At 45.6% G+C, this 20,698-nt stretch overlaps 1 protein-coding gene across 1 annotated transcript in view; it reads left to right on the top strand.

Annotated features, from left to right (window-relative positions):
- The window catches only part of CAPN8 (calpain 8), a 194,455-nt gene extending 177,485 nt beyond the window's left edge, over window positions 1–16,970 (top strand). The window contains exons 20-21 of the mRNA XM_085612992.1: window positions 5,977–6,035; window positions 16,367–16,970. Coding sequence (XP_085469118.1) covers window positions 5,977–6,035; window positions 16,367–16,390 — 83 coding nt within the window. The 3' untranslated portion in view covers window positions 16,391–16,970. The remainder of the gene's footprint in view (window positions 1–5,976; window positions 6,036–16,366) is intronic.
- Window positions 16,971–20,698: the final 3,728 nt, after the last annotated feature.

Raw genomic sequence — 20,698 nt, 5'->3', positions numbered from 1 at the left:
ATGGTGCTACAATATGGAATCATCATTCTAGGCCAACTAAAGGCAAAATATACAAATTCGTCTATCATCAGACACTTCCCTTAACAAACACCTATAGCTATTGTCTTTACCAATGGTTATTTAAAATTAAACAATCCGCGCCCTTTAGAGTGAAACCATCAAAATCACCATGGTTATGGCACTGATGTCCACCTCCTCGTAAGTCTTCCTCGCAACATGACTAACAAACTGAGCTTCAGCTCCACACCAGAACCCTCCAAAGCAAAAGTTAGCCTCCCATGCCTCCCATCCCTTGCCAATATGGCCGACCCATATACCCCATGACCACTATAAGAGGTGGGCTGGCCCAACCCTTCTGCCTGTTTTTTCGGTTCTGCGCATGATTACTCTCCAGATGCGCCGTCAGGTAAGTGGTTCCTGCTGTAGCAGGTACGTCGGTCTATGATTGGAGGTCCTGCTCTAGCGGACCCTAGGATCTTGGACCTCTTCCCCCCTTCCTTCCCCCGGTGTGTTTGGGCCGGTTGGGCTCTGCTTCAGCGAGCCATGGGTTAACGGGGGGGGGAGGGGCTGGGGTGGCCCGGGACTTGGTTTGGGCCTCCTTGGTTCCCCGGCCGCATCAGCAGGGCACCGCACTATATCGGGGGTCAGCTTCCCCCGTGTCTCCCACTTCCTCTGGGGGGGAGCGTCACGGCGAGGCCTTGATTTAGGGTGGGGGCCGGCGTTCTATGTGTCTTTGCCGCGCCCCCACTCATTTTGCTCTCTGTGCCCGGCGCTTCTGCGCTTGTTCTCACTGATTTGCACCACCCGCCTGCCCATCGAGGCACTGCGGCGGGAAGCGGCGGTGCTGCGCGGCTGTTTTTCCCTGCACTTACCGGCTTGGGGAGGTCGGGCTCCGATCTCTTCGGTGTAAGGCAAGGCTGTTCAATTTGAGTCCGTCCGCTTCCAGGCTCCCACAGCGTACAGGCTCTCTGGCTTTCGCGCGGTCCGGGTGATCATTGTGTGTGGCGTCTGCTTCGCGGGGTCAGGGGCGCGCTCCCGTGCTGGCAGATGTTGCCGGTCTCCTTCGGTGGCTGGTTCGCCCATTTCTGCCTGCATATTGCTCACCTCATCGGCGTTCATTCTTGGCTGTTTTTTACTGTCTGCTGCTTGTCTTTAGGGCTGCACTTTTGCTGTGTTCCTTCTTCTGCCATGGAGCAGGGGGATGCCCCAGTGGGGGCAGGTTCAGCCTCCCAGGCTCCTGCTGAGGCTGTTTCCTTGCAGTCTATTCAGGAGTTGATCCAGGCTGCGTTGGCGGCTGCCTTTGCACAGCGCAAAGGTGGGCAGGGTCCCTCTTCCCCTAAGTGCTCTTGCATGGACCCCCCTCTGGTTTCTAATGGTGAGGGAGAGGAGGAGGAGGATCTCCGGGGGCGCTATGTCCAGGGTCAGGAGTTGCGGGATGTGCTCCAGCACATCAAGCAGAACTTGGCTTTTCCGGCTCCAGCGTCTGAGGAGCTCTCAGAGGACTTCTTCTTGCAGTACCAACGCAAGGAGCTGGAGTCACTGCCTCTTCATTCTTCCGTTAAGAAGGTGATCGAGGTGGAGTGGATGGAGATAGATAAACAAGCCTTCCCAAGGAACCTGGCGAAATGCTACACCATCCAAGACTTTGCCAAGGATTTCCCTCCCTCTGTAAAGGTGGACTCTCTCAATGCAGGGCTGTCCTCGCAGGGTTCCATTATTTCCGAGGACGCCTCACATTCGGACCTGGTTGACAGGCGGGTGTAGGCCTCGGCCAAGCGGGCCTACTCAGTGGCCAATTTTTCCATTCCGGCCTCTGCCTACTTGTCTTACACGGTGCAGTCCTTGTTAAAGGATTTTCAGTCCTTGGTAGAGCTACTGAACCGGGGGCGGCTGTGGTTCCCACCCTGGCTTTGACGGAGCAGCAGACTTGGCTCCTGTCGGACATTTCCTTCGACTCCTTGGGGGCCTCTGCCGCGGCTGGTGGTGCTGCTATTCAGGCCCGGCGGCAGATCTGGTTACGCCACTGGAAGGCGGAGGCTGCCCAGAAGGCATTGCTGATGAAGATCCCCTTCTGAGGGGGTGAAGCTGTTCGGGTCATCTCTAGAGGACATGGTGAAGAAGTGGGCTGAGGACCGGAAGCTGCTGGCTCCCCTCAGGTCTTCCAGACCCGCTTCCCGGGCCCTAAGAGGGCGTTTTCCACCTCGTCCACGGCTAGGGGCGGTGGGCCCTTTCGAGGTAGGGGTCACGGCTGGGGCACCCCTTTCTTCTCCAATTCCCGGTCTCAGCCTGCAGCTTCCACCTATGCGCCCAAGTCCTGACTATCTTCAGGCCCCGTCGGGTGGTTTCCCGGTGGGCGGACGACTCCGCCACTTCCTTCCGGTGTGGGAATACTCTGTCTCGGACCTTTGGGCTCTTCGGATCGTGAGAGGGTCTGTCCATCACCTTCAGCTCCCCTCCTCCGGACGCCTTCCTCTTCGGTCAAATGGGTGGCCTTGCTCGTCGGCATCCAGGACCTACTCCTCAAGGGGGCTATCCGGCCTGTTCCACCATCTCAGAGAGGTTGCGGTGTCTATTCCATCCTGTTCCTTGTTAAGAAAGTTCATGGGGAATTTCAGCCTGTCTTGGACTTGAAGCGGGTGAATTCTTTCATTCCTCACACTAAGTTCAAGATGCTTTCTCTGCAGGAGATTCTGCCGCTGCTGGTCCAGGGGGAGGTGGTTGCTTCGCTGGACCTGTTGGATGCATACCTCCATGTGCCGGTACACCTGGCTTCTCAGCCTTTTCTCCGGTTCTGCGTGGGGGACTGCCACTACCCGTTCCAGGTACTTCCTTTTGGTTTATCATCTGCCTAGAGGGTGTTCACCAAGATTCTGGCACCCTTGGTGGGCATTTTCCACCGGGAGGGGATCAGGGTGTTTCCATACCTGGATGACTGGTCTTTCTCAAAGGGGACGCTGCACGTCAGGAGGGTCTGCGAGGTTCTCTCTATCCACGGATTCCTGATCAACCTGAGGAAGTCCCACCTAACTCCCACCCAGGACTTGGTCTTCATTGGGGGCCATTTGGACATGCTCCTGGGGAAGGGGTTCTTGCCCCTGAAAGGCCGCAACATCTTGTGGCGGGATCTGGGGTCTCTTCTGGGGCTGGAGTCAGCTCCTGTGAGTCTGTGGTTGAGGGTTCAGGGGTTAATGTCTGCCACCATCAAGGTTCTCCACTGGGCCCGCCTCCACCTGTACCCCTTGGTCAATCACCTTCTGTCTCTCTGGGATTTCTGCTCCGGGGACTATGAGGTTTCGGTCCTGGTGTCCCCTCAGATTCGGTCCGACCTGGGCTGGTGGTTGGTGGACTCCCACCTGTCAGAGGGTCTCCCTTTCCTGGTCTCCCCAGTCACGTGGTGGTCACGAACTATGCCAGTCGCCTCGGCTGGGGGGCAACCTTGGGGTCCTGGTCGGTTCAGGGTCGTTGGGGCCCTCTTCTGTCGCACTGCTCCTCCAACTTCCGTGAGATGAAGGCGGTCTTGCTGGCTTGCCGGGAATTTGCTCCCTCTCTCCAGGGTCAACACGTCTTGGTTCGGACAGACAACCAGGTGGTGAGGGGTTACATCAACCACCAGGGGGGTTGCCGGGTGCGTTCCCTGTGGTTGCTGACCTGCGAACTGTTGTCCTGGGCGGAGGGGATGGTTTTGTCTCTCAGGGCGGTTTATCTCCCGGGGTCGGAGAATGTGGCTGCGGACCATCTCAGTCGGGTGTTCCCTCCGTTGTCTGCTCTCTCCCTGACACCTTCGGTCTTTCGGCGTCTGGTGGACCTGTTTGGCCTTCCCCGGGTGGACTTGTTCGTAGAGATGGGCAATGCTCTCCTGCCTTGCTTCTGCGCTCTCCATCCATGTCCGGGGTTTTGAGGGTGGATGCTCTGTCTTTCCCTTGGCCTCGTGGTCTCCTGTATGCCTTTCCCCCCTTTTCTTTGATTCCTCGGGTCCTCTGCAAGGTCCGTCTGGACAGGGCCCTGGTACTCTTGGTGGTTCCCGGTTGGGTTCGCCGCTCCTGGTATCCTCTCCTGTGCGAGCTGGCTGTTCGGGACTGTTGGCCAATTCCGGATCACCCGTTCTCGTTGCAGTGTCCTCCGCTCCCCGGGGCGGTGTTGCGCCAGCTCCATCTGCAGGCTTGGCTGTTGAGCAGGGGACCTTGTTAGCTATGGGGTGTTCTCCGGGGGTGGTTGCCTTGCTGCAGGGTTCTGGGAAGTCTTCGACCTTGCTGTCCTATTCCCGTCACTGGTCCTCCTTTTCCCGGACCCCATGAGGGTTCTGGATTTCCTGGCGGAGGGTTTTTCCCAGGGGTTGGCTCCATCCACTCTGAGGGCACAGTGGGCTGCCCTGCCGGTTTTCCGCAGTCTGGACCTGGATAGGCTGGATTCCTTGGTGGCTCGCTTGCAGCGGAGCTGTTTCCTGCGGCGGCCTCGGGCAGTTTGCCTGGCTCCTCCATGGGATCTTCCTTTGGTCCTGCGGGCCCTGCAGGGTCTCCCCTTTGAGCTACTACAGTCTGTGGATCTTAAATTCCTCACCTTCAAGGTGGTCTTCTTGGTGGCCATTGTCTCTGCTGGCCGGATGGACAAGCTGGGGTCTTCTCTTTGGTCTCCTCCTTTCTTGCGGATTTTGCCTGACCGTCTGGTCCTGCGACATGACCCTCATTTTCTGCCCAAGATTCCCACCTTGGTTAACCGTTCTCGTGAAGTGTCCTTGCCTTCCTTTTCCCCTGAGGTGAATGTCTCCCTGTCCTTGCTGGATGTCTGTTGTGCGGTGGAGGTTTACCTGGACCGCACTTCCTGCTTTTGTCAATGTGACAGTTTGTGACCTTTGATCCGGTGCATTCTGGGTCGCTGGCTGAAGCAGGCTATCCTGCTGGCCTACGAGTCTCTCGGGGGATGTCCAGGGTCGTTCCACCCGAAGTGTTTCTGTGTCATGGGCCTCTGTTAAGGGTGTATCCACTGAAGAGATCTGCAGGGCGGCAACTTGGTCGTCTCCGCACATGTTCATGAAGCACTACCGGGTGGTCCTGGATGGCTCTCCTCCTGGGGGTTTTGCGGGGGCTGTTCTGAGTGCGGAGTCTACCGTCCCTTGATTGGTCCCATGGCTGGGTTGTGTTTTATTCTGTTGTTTCTTTATACGATGGATTAAAGTTGTGTTTGGTTATCATGTTCCACCTTGGTGGTGGTTTCTTGTGTACCATGAAGCCTTTTGGCATGGGTATGTGCTCACTTCGTTAGTTATGTGGTGAGGAAGACTTACGAGGAGGTAATGCCCCGGTTACTTACCGGTAATCTTCATTACTCCGAGTATAGTCTTCCTCGCCACATGAGTTCCCGTCCCTCCCTCCCTGTCTGGCTATCGGCTTCATGTTTGGGCTTGGTAGTTTCAGGCTGAAGGGTTGGGCCGGCCCACCTCTTATAGTTGTGATGGGGTATATGGGTCGGCCATATTGGGAAGGGATGGGAGGCTAACTTTTGCTTTGGAGGGTTCTGGTGTGGAGCTGAAGCTCACTTCGTTAGTCATGTGGCGAGGAAGACTATTCTCGGAGTAATGAAGATTACCGGTAAGTAACCGGGGCATCACTGTCCTTGGGTCACTACCCCTGTTCATCTCTCTCCATGCACACTTGACTGGGCTCTGTTCTGTGTTTGTTTTGAATTAACGGTTTGCACACCATTATTAGTGGCTAAGACACACAATTCCATCAAATAGATGAATGATTACAAATCTTTGCAATGTAACCATAAAACGCATGCTGAACTGTTATACCAACTTATTAAGTGGTCAACAGGGTATTTATTCAATGTTGGCCAGTATTTAATACAGTACGCATGCCCTCTGCCCTAATGTAAGTTACAAAGAGCCGCAATGGCTAGTCACCTATGAAAAGATGGTATGTGTGTGCAGGTGTAAAGTCACATTGTTTCACTCTATGTCTTTTTCCTTTATTTTAGAAATGTTTCAGATGATGGACAAGGACAAGAGTGGAGTCATTAACCTCACTTTGCCAGAGGTAAACTTTATGTGTTGGAGTTAACAAATAACTCACTGTTATATATGTTTTGACACACGGTGACTGAACACAAGTTTGACTTAAGGTTCTAGAGTCACACATCAATTTCCATCCTGAATGATCCCTAGTGGTGGCAAGCATAGACATTATTGTGTTCTACAATGCTATGTGCACAGCGCTGGGGCCGCATGACATCCTCCGGCAATTGTGCTTAGGAGCCTTGTGAAGAATATTCATGAGACAATCAGGACCATGTTGGATTGGGGACAAAACCCTTGTGCAGTGATCACACGCCCATAGAAAGGATAGCGGCTAAAAATATGGCTTCCTCCCAAGACAGGAGCCAGGATATGGCTGAGGATGAGCACCGCTTCAGAAATCTTTGATTTAGGCCTGTTTTGTGTTGTGGCCTTTGGCTATCTTATGCATTCTCCCCACAGTCTTGATGTTCCCTCCTGCTCTGCCAGTGAGTGGGTCATTGGATGGTTGGAATGTTGAGAGAGTTTGGATGAGTGGAAGGCTGGATTGAGAGGGGCTGAGCAGCAGGATGTCGCTCCTGGTGGGGCTTTACATGATTTACCTGTAACCTGATCTATACCTAATAAACCTACTCCTTCCGTAACCTACAAGACTACATCCTGGACTGTAACATTTTGCTTGGGAAAAAGACTAGTGTACCTCTTCAAGGGTGTTGTTTACCAGCACAGGTAGTAAGAGGCTCACTGTCATCTGCTTCCCATGGTACCTTCCATGCTAGCCCAGTTGTAAGTAGCCTTGAGGCTTCGTGCAGCCCCGCCCTATGCTAGGATAATGATCCAATTACATTCCTAAGGCTATGATTTCAACCGCAAGGTTGTCATGAAGTAGTACTTTTTTCCCATTAAAAAAATCCCTATTAAGATAAATAAATGTCCTTCACAGTGTCTTTGTTTGGTACTTTAACTTGAAGTGTCCAACATCAGAGTGATATGGCCCTAAAAATATCTCATAAATGTACCTCATAGAAACATCTCCAATTTTCCTTTGGCAGCCAAAATGTGATGGATGGAAGGGGTTGATTTAATCAAATCCATCTGAACTACTGAGGCTGCGTTCCATTTTTACAAAAAAGGCAATGCTGCACATCCCAAACGTAACCTGCACCCCTTAAGACAGTCTTATTCCTGGGTGTAGTCCAAATATGGTAAATGTTCATACGAAAAACACCATAGATATCCGATCTTGATGTAACAGGATATGTTATGTTTATTCTTTCATAATCATATAAGTATCCAGTTTTCACAGCGCAGCCGACGCGCGTTTCGCCCAACGGGCTTTCTCAAGGCTGCATACATACAAGAAAAAGAAAAGTACAACGTATCTAATTTTCTGTATATACAGAGACATACACAATATTCTCAGCTGTGTTGTGCCGTACATTCTAATGTAAAACAAGTCCATAATTAATCATCAAATTTAAAGGGAGAGAGTTCCCCAAGGGATAGAGAGTGATCCCCTTCCTTGTATAATTAGTAGAGAGATAGATCCCGATAGGTTCCCCAAGTGGATAGAACGTCGAAGTCCAAGAAACCACTGAATCACTAAATGCTACTGTCATAGATTATCAGAATTCGTCATTCATCTTACACCAAGAGGTATAGTGAGTGTTAATGGATGTGCCCGTGTTAAATGCCAATATCCGAACAGTCATTGGTACTCAAGTACTCCAAGTCATGTAATATAAGGTGATGACATCTCACCTTGTACGTTTCACTATTTTGTTCGTATTAGGTGTAAAGGAAATTCCAAAATTATACCTGAAAAGTAGAATTGTAATGTACTGTAACCACTGACAATATAACTCAAATGGTAACCGTCAACACATCTGTTGTGACAGTCTATATTGCTTACCTAGTTCCCACCAAAAGGTTCTGTAATACGTGACCCCAGTAAGGTGCTATCAATGTTTCTCCGTATCTGTAGTCAGTCAAATGTAATCAAGGACCAGGATCCGTCCCCTCTAAATTCAAAGTACAATGAAAACAAAGATTTACTATTGTGTAGTGTCAGGATCATGTCGTGTTCATTACAACGCGCTTCGTATCACTTCAAGTATTTACGTGACACTGCCTGTATCGCAAATGGAAATGTATTGGTGTTCCTTACACCGCGCTTAGTATCACTCCAATTATCTACGTGACACTGCCCATATCGCACTCATCATTTAGTGATGACCACTTAAATACTATATGCGTGAGCAATTGGAGGACTGTATATGCTTGCTGTGATCTAGTGACGGTCATGATTTCATATTGGTTACTGACGGTCAATGTTTTACCGCATCTGTATCTACATATCGAGCCGACAGTTGTATAACTATTTAATTCCCCAAAGTAAATCAACTTATGCATTAAGGTTCAAACGCATATGGCAATGTATTCGTGTTCATTACAACGCGCTTCGTATCACTTCAAGTATTTACGTGACACTGCCTGTATCGCAAACGGAAATGTATTGGTGTTCCTTACACCGCGCTTAGTATCACTCCAATTATCTACGTGACACTGCCCATATCGCACTCACCTCCTTCACGTTATTGCTTCTCCCGCATGTTCATGGGCGTTTGTAAACCAAGTGTCTCCCGCCATTGAGATGTATAAGTAGGAGTTATCGACACAGAAAACGGACTAACACCTGAGGCGACCAGATTCAAAGTAAACGAACTGGCGGCCATATTGAAACAATACAACAGTATATGTAATATATCTAAACTCCGTCCTCTTTTTTACCGTCTCAAATTACTTCGTTATGTTTTGATTGTCAATTCCTGTTCATATACTACATATTCAAGAAGAGACCCGACATCATCACCATAGTGACATTCAGAAAGGCGAGAGAGCATGGTATAACATAATAGATAGTTAAAGTCAGAGATAGACAGGACAGGTAGCAGCAGGTCATATGAGATAGGAATCCTGGCGCCACAGCATGTCACAAACAATATTGTTTTAAAAGCCTGTTACAACATGATTGTAGTTCGCTACAATATTGCACATTCCATTGTTATAGTGATGACAGGTGTCGGTAGGTAATATACCGAACTATGAACTTGTAATTATTATTTATAGTGCATAACACATTGATCTACAGAAATTCAAAAAGTTCCTTATCAATGTTGATCCCATGTTCAACTGCTCTGAGGGAAACAATCCATTTACATTCTTTTTGTCTGAGCATACTAATCCTGTTGCCACCTCTCTGGTGTGGCAGTACTACCTCAAGACCATGAAAAGTTATTCTGATCAATTCAGTGTGGTTATGTGTGGTATTAAAATGTAAGGCTAACGGGTATTGCAAATTATTATTTCTGATTGCTCTTAGGTGTTCCTGTATCCGTTCCTTTAATGGTCGAATGGTGCTGCCTACATAAATTTTTCCACAAATGCAAATAATACAATAAATAACGAATTTCGTATTGCAATTAATAAAGTCGTTGACTGTGTACATTCTATCAGAATTGTATTTGAATGACGTGGTTTTATTCAGCGCAAAAGGGCAAACATTACAGGTACCACATTTAAAAAACCCTTTGGGTTTTGCTGGTAACCATGTCCTTTGACGCGTTTTTGAAATAAAACTGGGGCATAGAGATTGTCTCAAAGTATTACCCCTGGCAAAAGTAATGTTGGGCCTTGGTCCCACCGCCTCCATGATTTTCTCATCATCTGTTAGTAAATGCCAGTGTTTTCTAAGAATTTTGAAGATTTCTACACTCGCATTAGAGTATGGTGTAATAAACCTAATCATTTTTGTGCTTTCTGACCTTCTGTTTGTTTTCATGCGGCCCTTCAACAAATCCGTTCTAGTCATACTGTTTACAGCTTTACGTGCCTTTCGGATATCATGTGTCTTATATCCTCTGGCCCTAAAAGGTTGTTCTACTGTGTTGAGTTCGTTATCCAATATTTGTGTATCACTGCAATTTCTTTTTAAACGGATCATCTCCCCCAAAGGAATTGCTCTAATCTGTGAGGGTGGGTGTGCGCTGGTAGCATGCAGAACTGCATTGCATGCTGTATCTTTTCTGTATGGTCGTGATAGCAGTTTGTCCTTTACCACTACAATTGTAATATCAAGAAAATTAATTTGTGTAGTGCTCTCTGTTTTCGTGAACCTTAAGTTGAAGGAATTGGTATTGAGATACTGGAAAAATTCATCAAGCATTGTTTTTGTACCTGACCAAAACATCAGTATATCGTCTATATACCGACCTAGAAATAGGATATTTTCCGTTAGTGTATTAGGACCCTTCTTCCAAATATGGTGCAGTTCAAAATATCCCATATAGAGATTGGCAAATGAGGGCGAAAATTTCGCCCCCATCGCCACCCCTCTAATTTGACGGTACCAAGTGTCATTGTGCATGAAAATGTTATTTTTTAACACCAATTCTATCAATTCGAGTAGCATGACAGTGTGTTCTAGGAATTGTATGGACCTAGATTCTAGAAAATATTGTGATGCCAGGAGACCCATGTCCATAGGTATACTAGTGTAGAGGGAACACACATCCAGGGTGACAAGATAGTGTCCCTCTACCCAGTCTACATCCGAAATCTTACTTAGGACATCTGTAGTGTCTTTAATAAACGATGGTAGGTTCACTACCAATGGTTGTAAGTATGCATCAATGTATTCAGAGATACGTTCAGTTGGTGATCCGATTCCCGAAATGATTGGCCTACCAGGGGGGAAGGGTTCATTTTTATGGATTTTTGGTAAAACGTATATACACGGTATGGTTGGTGTATCATTGTATAGATATCTGTATTCGATATCTGAGATCAAACATTTGTCCTTCCAAAATCGTAACGTGTTCTGAATGAGTTCTTTAGTGGTGTTAACCGGATTATGGTCTAACAACTGGTATGTCATTTCATCACTCAATTGTCTGTTTATTTCATCCATATAGTCCGATTTATTCATTAGTACAACATTTCCTCCCTTGTCAGCCTCACGGATGACAAGGGAGGAATCATTTTTGAGACTGAGCAATGCCTGTCTTTCCTCCCTCGTAATGTTTGTTGGATAATATTTTCTCTTCATAAGATATTGGTCTTCCAATTTATACAGATCATTGAAAATGTTATGTTGAAATTTATCAATCAGATTGTGCCCTGGCAATTGTGGTGTAAATCTGGATTTGTGTCTCAAACCACTGTCGGAACTAGCAAACGTATCAAAGTCTAGATCCATTGCTACATCTTGTAATGATGGAGTACAATCACTGTCGTCGATAGAAAGTAGTAATTGGACATCGCTAATGTCCCTAATCGATGGTAATTCTTCTAGATGGGTAACATTACCGATTGCACTAGACAGCTGTTGTTTATCCTGAAAGTATTTTAACAATTTGATCTTTCTAACAAACTTGAAACAGCTGACATGTAAAGATGTGAAGTTTGGAACAGCACTGGGACAGAAACTCAAGCCTTTGCTCAATATTTTAATTTCATGTTCATTAAGTACATGATCCGAAAGATTTACAACATTAACAGTATTCAAACCTGTCATATCTTCAACATTAGTCAATTCTTCTGATTGCGTGCATTTGATCTCGTGGTCACCCCTGTTCTTTCTTGACCGCTTGTGCCTGGTTTTTCCCCTTCTTGTCTTTTTTGGCCCATATCTTTCCTGTATGTTTGTTTGTTCCCTTTCCTGTAGCGTTGTAATTCTAAAAAAAAGGGATCGGAAATGGACCCCTCCACCCGTGTTTGTGTATTCAATGATTCACTGCTGGTGGCACTGCTAATACTAGACGTCTCTGGAGTGCTTACTGTATCAGTTTGACGTGGGGGATGTCCAGAGCCACCCGGATTCACCTCCACTCCAATGTTATCGAATTTTTTGGCGAAGGTATACACCCTCCCTTGTTTATAGTCTCTTTCATCCCTCCTGATTTTCTGGGATTTTTTATCCTTTAGGTATAGTTGGTGATTGTATAATACATCCTTGAGTATTGCTAAATTTTTGTCTCTCACCTCAGGTAGATTCAATTCCTGAATTTCCTCTTCCAATTTTGTAATCTCTAAGATAATTTTACTACGTTTTAATTCTGCATCCTTAATTAGGATCTCCATCATTCCAACTGATGAATTGAAAAGTAATTTTTCCCATTCTTTAAGATGGCCCCTGTCCAGGTCCTCAAAGGAGGGGAAAATAAGAATTCGGAGACCCCTGGGTACCTGTCCTTTTTCTATATATTTTCGTAGGATTGTTGAGTCCCACCATCTGGAGAGTTCCTGACGTTTCAATCTCTCTAATCTAATAAATTTTTGTCTCATTCCTTCTTTGGCGGTTGGCCTAGTATTGGCTTGGCCTGGAGTCGTGTCGTTACTAAAAAGGTCTTCTAGCAGAGTATCTCTATTATCCTCAAAATTTGCCATTATCAATTAACAGCGTATCACAACGAACACTGGGTAAATAGTCAGTACCCAATTCTCAACACAATACAAATAAAAGTCACATGTATTCACAAGTTGTAGGCAAAACGAGTGCTAGATCCGCAAAATTTGATATATATATAGACTACACAGTGGATATGCTAAATGGACCTGCACATCGTATAGTTCAAGCCGTAATGCAATCAATTGTTATTAGCAGTTGTATTGGGTGCTAGCATGACGCCACATACTCATCCACCAAGAGTAATAGTCATCTCAAAGAATACCAAATTCCCAAGATGTTAAACTTTTACAAAAAAGGCAATGCTGCACATCCCAAACGTAACCTGCACCCCTTAAGACAGTCTTATTCCTGGGTGTAGTCCAAATATGGTAAATGTTCATACGAAAAACACCATAGATATCCGATCTTGATGTAACAGGATATGTTATGTTTATTCTTTCATAATCATATAAGTATCCAGTTTTCACAGCGCAGCCGACGCGCGTTTCGCCCAACGGGCTTTCTCAAGGCTGCATACATACAAGAAAAAGAAAAGAACAACGTATCTAATTTTCTGTATATACAGAGACATACACAATATTCTCAGCTGTGTTGTGCCGTACATTCTAATGTAAAACAAATCCATAATTAATCATCAAATTTAAAGGGAGAGAGTTCCCCAAGGGATAGAGAGTGATCCCCTTCCTTGTATAATTAGTAGAGAGATAGATCCCGATAGGTTCCCCAAGTGGATAGAACGTCGAAGTCCAAGAAACCACTGAATCACTAAATGCTACTGTCATAGATTATCAGAATTCGTCATTCATCTTACACCGAGAGGTATAGTGAGTGTTAATGGATGTGCCCGTGTTAAATGCCAATATCCGAACAGTCATTGGTACTCAAGTACTCCAAGTCATGTAATATAAGGTGATGACATCTCACCTTGTACGTTTCACTATTTTGTTCGTATTAGGTGTAAAGGAAATTCCAAAATTATACCTGAAAAGTAGAATTGTAATGTACTGTAACCACTGACAATATAACTCAAATGGTAACCGTCAACACATCTGTTGTGACAGTCTATATTGCTTACCTAGTTCCCACCAAAAGGTTCTGTAATACGTGACCCCAGTAAGGTGCTATCAATGTTTCTCCGTATCTGTAGTCAGTCAAATGTAATCAAGGACCAGGATCCGTCCCCTCTAAATTCAAAGTACAATGAAAACAAAGATTTACTATTGTGTAGTGTCAGGATCATGTCGTGTTCATTACAACGCGCTTCGTATCACTTCAAGTATTTACGTGACACTGCCTGTATCGCAAACGGAAATGTATTGGTGTTCCTTACACCACGCTTAGTATCACTCCAATTATCTACGTGACACTGCCCATATCGCACTCATCATTTAGTGATGACCACTTAAATACTATATGCGTGAGCAATTGGAGGACTGTAGATGCTTGCTGTGATCTAGTGACGGTCATGATTTCATATTGGTTACTGACGGTCAATGTTTTACCGCATCTGTATCTACATATCGAGCCGACAGTTGTATAACTATTTAATTCCCCAAAGTAAATCAACTTATGCATTAAGGTTCAAACGCATATGGCAATGTATTCGTGTTCATTACAACGCGCTTCGTATCACTTCAAGTATTTACGTGACACTGCCTGTATCGCAAACGGAAATGTATTGGTGTTCCTTACACCGCGCTTAGTATCACTCCAATTATCTACGTGACACTGCCCATATCGCACTCACCTCCTTCACGTTATTGCTTCTCCCGCATGTTCCTGGGCGTTTGTAAACCAAGTGTCTCCCGCCATTGAGATGTATAAGTAGGAGTTATCGACACAGAAAACGGACTAACACCTGAGGCGACCAGATTCAAAGTAAACGAACTGGCGGCCATATTGAAACAATACAACAGTATATGTAATATATCTAAACTCCGTCCTCTTTTTTACCGTCTCAAATTACTTCGTTATGTTTTGATTGTCAATTCCTGTTCATATACTACATATTCAAGAAGAGACCCGACATCATCACCATAGTGACATTCAGAAAGGCGAGAGAGCATGGTATAACATAATAGATAGTTAAAGTCAGAGATAGACAGGACAGGTAGCAGCAGGTCATATGAGATAGGAATCCTGGCGCCACAGCATGTCACAAACAATGTTGTTTTAAAAGCCTGTTACAACATGATTGTAGTTCGCTACAATATTGCACATTCCATTGTTATAGTGATGACAGGTGTCGGTAGGTAATATACCGAACTATGAACTTGTAATTATTATTTATAGTGCATAACACATTGATCTACAGAAATTCAAAAAGTTCCTTATCAATGTTGATCCCATGTTCAACTGCTCTGAGGGAAACAATCCATTTACATTCTTTTTGTCTGAGCATACTAATCCTGTTGCCACCTCTCTGGTGTGGCAGTACTACCTCAAGACCATGAAAAGTTATTCTGATCAATTCAGTGTGGTTATGTGTGGTATTAAAATGTAAGGCTAACGGGTATTGCAAATTATTATTTCTGATTGCTCTTAGGTGTTCCTGTATCCGTTCCTTTAATGGTCGAATGGTGCTGCCTACATAAATTTTTCCACAAATGCAAATAATACAATAAATAACGAATTTCGTATTGCAATTAATAAAGTCGTTGACTGTGTACATTCTATCAGAATTGTATTTGAATGACGTGGTTTTATTCAGCGCAAAAGGGCAAACATTACAGGTACCACATTTAAAAAACCCTTTGGGTTTTGCTGGTAACCATGTCCTTTGACGCGTTTTTGAAATAAAACTGGGGCATAGAGATTGTCTCAAAGTATTACCCCTGGCAAAAGTAATGTTGGGCCTTGGTCCCACCGCCTCCATGATTTTCTCATCATCTGTTAGTAAATGCCAGTGTTTTCTAAGAATTTTGAAGATTTCTACACTCGCATTAGGCTGCGTTCCATAACCAGCTTTTTGTTAAATTTAATTTGTGTCATTACCGAAGAGGACCAATCAGACGCAAACCAATCTCGGTCCTGCTTGCATAGGAATTGCCCAGCCCAAACTGCTAGGCCACGTTGCATGCGAGTCGGTACACAACTATCCCCAGGCTGCCTCTGGTTTCGGCCTTGTTGGGTTTAATCAGTGAATTACAGACTGAGTTCTTGTTCCCCACTTTCTTACCTGGTGTCTTGTCACTCCCAGACATGCTACATGGCTGTCTGGTGTACCCCCTTATTTGCCCACTCCCTAGCCTCTTCTTGCCCTCTCTTATTCTATAATCACTCTTTTCACACCCTACTTCCTGTCTATGCTTCACAGCCCCTCCTTTCCTTCTCCTCTCAATTCTCACTTAGTCATGCCCAACTTGGCTCACTCTCTACCAATGTGGGTCGCCACATCAGTGCCCTGATCTGTGGCTCATGATGTGACAGTATCCCAACCCTGGAACATGTTCACGCGAGGTGGCATTTCATAATGGCACCATGCCTTACAAATACAGTGTTTTTTAATCACCTCATTTATTAATTTTCATGGGTCCTTCCTGATCAACTCAACACCAGTCATGGAGACGTCACAATATTACCAAGAACATTCACATGGGATTAGATCTTTGAGGCTGTAATATTTACAACTTATCAAATGAAACTAAGTGAACTTTACTAATGATTTGAAAAAATAAGAAGCATATATCTTTTGATTAAAACGTCAAAATTACAGCAAAAAGATCTGCAGTTCAACATACATTTCTCTTGCCATTATCCTCTTTAAGGACATGAACTTGTGAAAAACAGCTTCAGAAGTACGTGTCGACCATTTTATCGTTTGCAAAAGTGTACCTTTTTTTAAAAAAAAAGTCTAACTACTTTTCATTTCTTTTGTATTCTAGTGGCTGTGCTGTACGTTGGTTTGAACACGAGAAGTTCAGAATTTAACATCAATAAATCTGTATATTTTTCATTAATATTTGTTCAATCGGATTTGTAAAATCTGGTGCTTTATGATTTAAAGGTACATGCCTACCTGGGCATGCAAAGTGCTTTGTGTTACATAAATCGTGCAGCATTTGTGGTTATAAAATATCAGGGATTTTGATAGCAATGTTTTTGAGAATCATTTAATAAACACATCTCTAATTTATTCAAAGTGAAAAGACGGGCCTCTAAAAAATGTCACTCACAATATTTTACACAGTCACATAAGGAAATCATTATTTTTTTCTGTGTTTCATTACATGTCTATATTTTCACAATTAATGAGTTGTTTACAAAACTTGAACCTTAATGCTTGGCCCATGTGGGTCTGTGCGGGCAGAGTTATCAATTAAATTGTGATTCAGGTGTTTAACTAAGCTGTTACCTGCTTTTTCTTGAACAGAGGCCAGAGATGAAACGTTTAGTCATGGTTGAAATAAGTGTGTGTTTATTAAGACCATGCAATGTGGATTTACTGCCAGAGATATTTAAAATAAAATTATAACGGTCAACATTTTCAAGCTTCTTGGTTCTGACTTTCTTTCTGTCATGATCTCCTCCTCCTTCCTTGGGCCCGCCCTACCCAGCGCCTGGAAACCCTCACGGGTGATTAGCTGCGCTCTACAAATGCACATAACATAACACATTTGTATTTGTGCTTCCTTGATTTAATTCCATTTCATCCAGAAACCCTGTACATGTAACACGCGCCAAAAACAGACATAGATTGGCGGGGTAGATTAAGGAGCTGTAGTGGTGGTTCTGAGAAAAGGGTTTAGACCAGATAAATGCTTCCAAATTACAATACATAGGTTAGGTAGCCATGTGCAAAACAGTTGTAGGGATGCTGGGCAAGATCAAGTGGTGGAGATGAGAGCAGTAGAGATTGATTCATCAGAGAATGTCCCGCTTGTATCAGAGAGAGTGAGTGTTCATGTCAGACGGTAATTGCTTTGAGCCGGTGGATACCTGTGGGGGCCACTGACACTCATTTACGAGACCAACACTTATTTTACCTCATCAGAGATTGACCGAGCGCAGGAGAGGGAAAAACACAAAGGAGAAACAAGAAGGAAGTGAAAGAGGGGAGTCTTGTTAGTGGTTTAAAGAGGCCTGGGGGGATTCAAGGCCAGGGGTGTAGCTTGGTCTGTAAGACTGAGGGGGTGGGAGCTACAGCTTTTCCGACAATTATGCTGGCACATCATGTAAATCATTACATGAAAAGGAGTGCATGAGGGGGACTTAAGGGCCAGTGGAAAGAGAAAGGATTGCGGATATGAGGGGTACTTAAAACACAGTATTTTGTCAAATAACCATGTTCTAAGACCTTTGCTAGAAATGGGTTTCTGGTTGGCTAGGGTATGCAACTAAGCCAGGCAGACCTCACCACTCTAGTCAGGGCAAGTTAGTTACTCACCTTAGATAACCTGTGCTCACCCCTTCCCCGGTAGCTTGGCAGAGCAGTCAGGTTTATCCCCAGGGGCAATGTGTAAAGCGTTTGCGCAATAGTTAAAAAGAGAAACACCGGTTTGAAGAGATTTTCAACAATGCTATTCTCTAAAAGCGACAGCCTCCATCAGCGACAACAGCCGTTCAGTCAGTGCTCTTCCACCAGTCCAACTGTCATCACCAACGGACAGTAGAACGTTGGCATGCACCAAGGCAGGAGAAGCGTGGGGGGAAACAAGGGCTGGACCAGGTAAGGATGAAAAGGGGCAACTGTACATGTATTTAACGAGGGACATGGGGACAAATTCTAACAGCAACACACTCACACCAGTAACACAATAAATGCACAACAAAGGAGACTCAACGCAGGGATATATTAAAAAGAAATATCTTGCATACTGTGCATAAAGCATAGACCAACACAACATAGTTCATAAATACTGCATATACTCATTATCCTGACAATGCAAGGTAAAAATTACATATATTAGAACATAAGCGCATGAAATGTAGCGGATTACGAATAAGCCTATGCATCATCACATAAGTGCTAGTACTATATTGGCATATAGGGACAAAACCACATGTATCATCATGAAATCATTGGGCAATGTGCACCTGTGCTCCCAGCAAACCATGTATGGTCTTTTATGTACATCACACAGAGTGTAGAAGACCCTGTGTGCCTAATATAGGAAATGCGGTCTGACTAACATGAGGGCATTTAAAAAAGTAACGCACTGGTGCACTTGGACACCTATTTATAGTAATAAGGTAAGTAATAAGGTAAAAGCACGTTGCTAACTCAGTAAAGCGGGGACCTCCATCAAGGTGTCCCCATAATGTGGACTCACAGGCGAAGTGCCCCACGGACCAAGCGCCTCGCACTAATGTGTCAAAGAAGTGGGGGGCACACTTCGGGACCATGTGGGAGACCTTGTTTGGTCCCCGCATTCAATTCTTAACTGCAGCTGCCCGCAGACATGCGGTGCAGCTGTCAAGCCCAGTACCTTCTTGGCAGCACAAAGATCTCTTTCGACCCGGCATGGCGTCCTTTGCAGCAAGAAAGAGCTCAGGAGAAATAGGTGCTGGGCTCCAGTGTAAGGCTAGCAGCATCTTCCTTAGCCCGGTACACCCTACCCCCTATCCTGATGTTAGCTGGGTTCCTCCTGGGATTTCCTTCATGTCAGCAGTGGCGCTCTTCGACGGAGAGACGATGCGGGAGAGCAGGGTAAATGTTGAGGGAGCACTTTACATGCCACGGCAGGACCGAGCCTCCCATGAGGCACTAACCACGAGGGACAGGCATCCTCTGTGTCGCTGAGATTCTTCTCCTCATGCCCAAGGCAGGGGCTTCCCTAATGCTTCTGTGGGTCTTTGACTGTATCAGTAGGGGGTAAATCAGTCCTTTGTGTGAGGGCAGGACACAGTGAACCCCACTTCCCCTCTCTCAGCCCAGGAAGAATATCAGTATGCAGATGGATGCAGGTGCCTCTCATGTCACACCCAGCCCTTCCTGTGTTGTGGCTGTCTGGAAAGTATGCACAAAGTGTAGCTGTCAACCAGGCCCAGACGTGGATTGGAGTCAGGCTGCAAAGCACTAGAGTTATAAACACAGAGAAATGCTCGCTTTCTAAACGTAAAAACACACAAGATGATGGACGGAATGTCTTGACCCTGTGCCTCATGGGAACAGTCCAGCCCGAACTGCCAAGCCATGTCTTCTCTGGACCGGAATCAAGCATCCTAGGACCGGTTTCTGGCATTTCAGCCGTCTTCAGCCAGGATAGCTTGACTCCAGTGGCGTAGTGAGCATGGCACCCACGTCTGGGTATACCCTTCCCACATAGGGCGAACAGCAAAACACACAAGATGATGGACAGAATGTTGCACATTAGCAAAACATTCACCCCCAGTCACAGATCTAGGTTTAATCCATTGTTATTTTGCTCACCACATCACCCCAGTTCAGACATGGCCATATGCAAATCAGTCTTGACCCTGTGCCTCACTTTCTAAACGTGGCATTTTTAAGATAGTAGTAAGAAATCTACCAACACCAGTGTACATGAATTTTCAGTGCCATTCTAAACATACCAAACATGGCAATGCTACTTCTTTCGGATCAGGAATTACCACCTATACATTTTAAGGGAATTCCCAATCAGTGCTGGCCTATGAGAGGAGTAGTGAGAAGCAATATAGAGTGTTTGTCACTACCAGGACATGCCACACAATAAAGGCACTTGTCCTACCATTAACTTACACAGCACCTTGCCCAAAGAGTTACCTAGGGCCTACCTTAGGGGTGACCTATATGTAGTAAAAAGGGAGTTTAAGGCTTCGCAAGTACTTTTAAATGCCAAGTCAAAGTGGCAGTAAACTGCACATGCAGGCCCTGCAGTGGCAGGCCTGACATATTTGAAAGGCTACTTCTGTGGGTGGCACAAGCAGTGCTGCAGGCCCACTAGTAGCATTTAATTTACAGGTCCTCGGTGTAACGAGTTAGCATTGCAGTGGTTTGGTCCGAGCGTGGGCCGGATATATCGCACCCACGCGCGCGGAGCAGGCGTAGCCCGGGCGCGATAATAAAGGTGGGGGCGTGGCCACTCGAGGGCAGTCCCCAGTCACCCTGTATCCAGTGTGTGCACATTATTTTAATAAAGATATAGGCCACGAGTGGTGAGGAGCATTCCTCACAACACTGGCGACGAGGCGGAGACGGACTCGCGCCCTGAGACGCACCTCCACGGCGCTGGTAGCGTGTCCTCCTCATCTTGAGCCCGAGCCTGTCTGAC

Source organism: Triturus cristatus, chromosome 6 (genome assembly GCF_964204655.1).
Source record: "Triturus cristatus chromosome 6, aTriCri1.1, whole genome shotgun sequence".
Classification (NCBI taxonomy): Eukaryota; Metazoa; Chordata; class Amphibia; order Caudata; family Salamandridae; genus Triturus; species Triturus cristatus.
Note: the sequence above shows the minus strand (reverse complement) of the source record. Positions and strands in the feature narration are given on the sequence as shown.